Source organism: Typopeltis vanoorti, chromosome 3, assembly GCF_054136105.1.
Source record: "Typopeltis vanoorti isolate ZY-2024b chromosome 3, IOZ_Tvanoo_1.0, whole genome shotgun sequence".
NCBI classification, from domain to species: domain Eukaryota; kingdom Metazoa; phylum Arthropoda; class Arachnida; order Uropygi; family Thelyphonidae; genus Typopeltis; species Typopeltis vanoorti.
The window spans coordinates 109119729-109123887 of NC_143551.1; the positions used below are offsets into that span (position 1 = coordinate 109119729).

The 4159-nt window shown below is 35.8% G+C and overlaps 1 protein-coding gene across 1 annotated transcript; it reads right to left on the reverse strand.

Moving 5' to 3' along the window:
- Positions 1–624: 624 nt before the first annotated feature.
- Positions 625–1515, reverse strand: LOC150108460 (zinc finger MYM-type protein 5-like). Its single transcript, XM_090390472.1, has one exon. It carries the CDS (start codon positions 1513–1515, stop codon positions 625–627), a length of 891 nt encoding a protein of 296 aa, XP_090246598.1.
- Between the last annotated feature and the right edge of the window lie 2644 nt (positions 1516–4159).

Consider the following 4159-nt stretch of genomic DNA (forward strand, 5'->3'; position numbering starts at 1 on the left):
TGGATGCCATATTTAAATTAGGCAGTAATAAAGGAGGCCGCATAAGTTGATATACCTATAAATGCAACTTTTATAAAAATACAAGGTACTTTTTTAAAGGCCACAAGAAACTTACGGAGGCCGCAGGTTCCCCACCTATGAGACAAAACAAAACATATACCTAATTTACAAAAAAAAAATTACCATTAAATATTTTTTATTTAATATTTATAAATAAATAATTTCATTTCTTTTGGATAAACAAACAAATGTACACATATGTGTATGTAAACATATTTATATATTTACTTTTCTAACTTTCATAGTAGAGAAATCGTGTATAATGCTCTCAAAATTTATATTATTTGTAATTTCTTGTTCTATGGACAATATTGCAAGATTTTGTAGTCTTAAATCACTCATTGTACACCTTTAACTTCGCTACCATCAATAACTACATATCTAATAATTTGACTGGTTTGATCTTTGTGAAAAATATCTGGAGTGCTATCAAATATCATACAAAATTATTTAGCTTTCTTTATTTGATCCATAATTGTTTTTCTCACTGCGCCTCCCAATAGCTCTATGAATTCGTTCTGAATCTTCGGCGACAAATAAGAGATACTATATTTATTACCCATCTTAATTTTTATTATATGTTGAATTGATGTCTTCCTGATGAACACTTTCACGATGACCTCGAAACGCCAAATTTTGTTTTGCTAAGAATCTAATTATATCAAGTATTCTTGTAAGAATTTCCTTCCATTTTTTAATTTCCTTATCAATATTCTGTTGTTGTAGTTTATCAAAAGTTGCGCCATGTCCAAGTCTTATTTCTAATTCCTTCCATTGGGAAAATGATCGAATGTGCAGTGGGCTCAACTCGTGTCGACTTATTTTGGGATGAAGTTTCCACCATTTGTTAAAACCATTTTCCGTGTTAAAACTTGATTGACAAAGATCATCACACAGTTTGCAGCAAAAACAATAAATACTTTTCTTCGATGGTGAATACACCATCCACGATCTTAACAGCTTTTCACCATTAGGCAAAATTTGAAAAAAACAGTCGCGATTAAGCTTTCTTGTTTCACCTTTGGCTTTAATTGTATTACCAGGACGTTTTACTCCTTCACTAAAATCGGCGTTTAAATTTTGAATTGCAAACGGACCTTGACGTACCAGGAATACTCTTGTATTGTCGTCAATCTTGTTAGGCCATAATCCAACATCTTTCATAGAAATAGACGGAATAATTTGTGCAGCAGACTCTTCATCAGAACTTGATGAACTTTCTACTTCTTCGCCAGCATGTGAGCCAGGTCTTTCCTCTTCAACAACATTGGAATAAGTTTTTTCGCCTTCGAGGGCGTCTTCTTTGCCAGTACTTGAGGCAACAATATTAAAAGAACTAGAAGTTGATTCACGGGAGATGTATTTGAGTAGTGCTCCAGTATTTTTATTCTGAATTTCCTCCTTTGCCTTCTTTTTCTTTCTAAATGACGCTCCGCTTTCTTTTATTCGTTTCATCCTACGGATATATTAAATAAATTCGTTTCATCCTACGGATAAAAAAATAAATTATAGAAATAAAACGTCTATTTCGTATTTTAGTATTTTTTAATAAATAATAAATTTCGTGAAATTTCAATAAAACACAAATAATTTGTGCTACTTTAATGCAATAGAAAACAAAAGAAATTTAATTTGTAATAACTTACCTTAGAACAATTTTCTGAAAACTGAAACAGTAATATAAATTACTACTTGCAAGTTACACAATATTTGAACCACCATGTGCAGTAAAGAGTGCGTACAGGTCGACCGCTTAACTTATGAAAATATATCGGATATCGCGGACCTTCAAGATTATTCATACGCGGCCGCCAGTGTTTCGTCTAGTATCGTTGCCTGCGTACATTTCAGACGTAGCCTCGTGAGTGTGACTTAGCCGCGTCATCTCTATGGTAACGGTAATACTAAGCATTCGATAAACATCGAGCACGGAGTAGTACATAGAACTTCTACTCGACGTCGGCACCATTGATATCTGTATCCGAGCAAAATTTTTAGAGATAATATTTTCTACCCTACATTGACTTGACGACGAGGAAAAATATTCGAAATCATATAGTAATTCATAATTCGTGGAAATCGAAAGTAAACTTATGAAGTGAACAAGTTGTTTTTTACAACTATAACTAAATATAAAAAATGCCCCCCCCCAAATATGTGCCGCCCGGTGCGGACCACACCCACCGCTCCTCCCTAGGTACGCCACTGGGAGGGGGGGAAGGGTATCCTTATGTGGAAACTCGAACAGGGGTTAACGGGGTGTGGACCGTTTCGGACGTCATCGGAACCTTGTCGGAATGAGTGTAGGGCAATGTCAAGGCTGCAAGTTGCATCTGCCAAATTAGGGCATTTGTGGTCGCTACATTGCTGGAGGCGTGGCTTAATTTGTAAGTTCTGGATCGTCCAACATTCGGAAATTAGGTAGTGGCGGTAGACGTTGATAGAATTTTCATCGCATTTTATGGCAATAGTTTCGGATATTCTATGCGTTGTCTTGTTTGTCTATGATTATGGCCTTGTCGATTTGGGGGATATGTTTTAGTTCAAGGGCGTGCAATTTCTGTCTTCCTTGTACTCTGTGTTTTGTTTTTCTTTTTGATGTTGCGATTTTTTTTTTTTTTTTTTTTTGTTCAGATATTCCGGAATGGGAATATTGCAATCCCTGAAGTGCTCTTTTAGTCTAGTCCATAAAAACCAAATTGTAGAGCCAGTGTAGGGACGTCACAGTCTTTTTGACGAGGAAATTTGTAGACTACGTTGTAGTGTTCGAATATTTCTTTGTGAGTGAGAGATTTAGTAGGTTTTAGGAGAGATGCTAATTTTTAGTTCGTGGTGAATACTAGCTTATAGTCCGTGTTTTTGAAAATGTATTTGTAGGCTTTGTATGTGTTTTGGATGTATGGCAATTTGATGACCATACGTGTCGGGAAGCCTGTTTTGGTTGTATTATTGTTAAGACGGGATTTTGCCGTGTTGTTCGCGTAATTTATTAGATGTGTGGGGTCGTTGCAATTTTTAAAAACCTGTGTTAAATACTTTAGTTCCGTGTTAAGATAATTGCTGTTTGTTGAGAATTTGTAAGCATTGATAAATTGTGATAGGATGACTGATTTTTTAACCGAATTTGGGTGGTATGAATTGAAATGGAGGTAGTTTCCGATATGTGTGGGTTTGTGGAATATCTTCGTAGCTATCCTGTTATGGCTTCTGATTAATGTCAGGTTTATGAAATTGATGGATTTGTTCTGTTCTGTTTCCATGGTGAATTGTAGTCTGTTGCTATAAAGTAGTGTTTCTCAAAGTGTGGTACGCGGACCCCCGGGGGTTCATGAAAGGTTTTCAGGGGGTCCGTGGCAATTTTCGGCTATGCATCATTAACGCATGGAATAAAATTTAAGTTTGAGATCGTAAAACGTTCCTATTGTATCACTGAATAAGGTACAGAGACATCTGCAGGCTGTGTAATATGTTTCTCAACAAATAGTGCAATTAGAGACAACTGGGTAAAAACGGAACTAATGAATCGCATGACCCCTCCCACATAAAATGCTGTATAGTAGACAATCAAAACCATATGGTGCACCGGCAACATATGGTTTTCTTTGAGTGAACGTGTTAAAACTAAGAAATATATAGTGAATGTGTTTCAGATATTATATAAGGAATTCGGTTGAAGAGAATTAGCATTTCAACTGAACTGTCGGCTTGTCAGTTCAGTTGAAATAATAGCTGTCATTATAGTAGCGCGATCTTTTGTTAATACCGCACCAATCATATGGACGTCTTCATAGCTGCTTTATCTCTATTGGCCTACCATTGCTGTCTGTTTCGAGTTCTGCTTTCACTAGCCATCTGTTGAAGGACTGTTCGTTAAATACGATAATTTTTTTTAGCTTTCAAATTCTTAAGTATGGATCACTGGTTAAAGACTGGATTTTTAAAATGCGCAAAAGAGAGGAACATAGTAGATACAAGTAGCTGTCAGCAACAAGAAAATGTTGATATTGTATCTGGATCAAGTGAAATTGATAAGTGTGTGTCGTCTGACATCTCTAAAGAACCAACTAGGAAGAAAATGAGAAAACTTCGTAAGTACGAT

Bases quoted from the DNA above. Each gene is read 5' to 3' on its own strand.
- LOC150108460 (XM_090390472.1), bottom strand. From the start codon at position 1,515: ATGAAACGAATAAAAGAAAGCGGAGCGTCATTTAGAAAGAAAAAGAAG.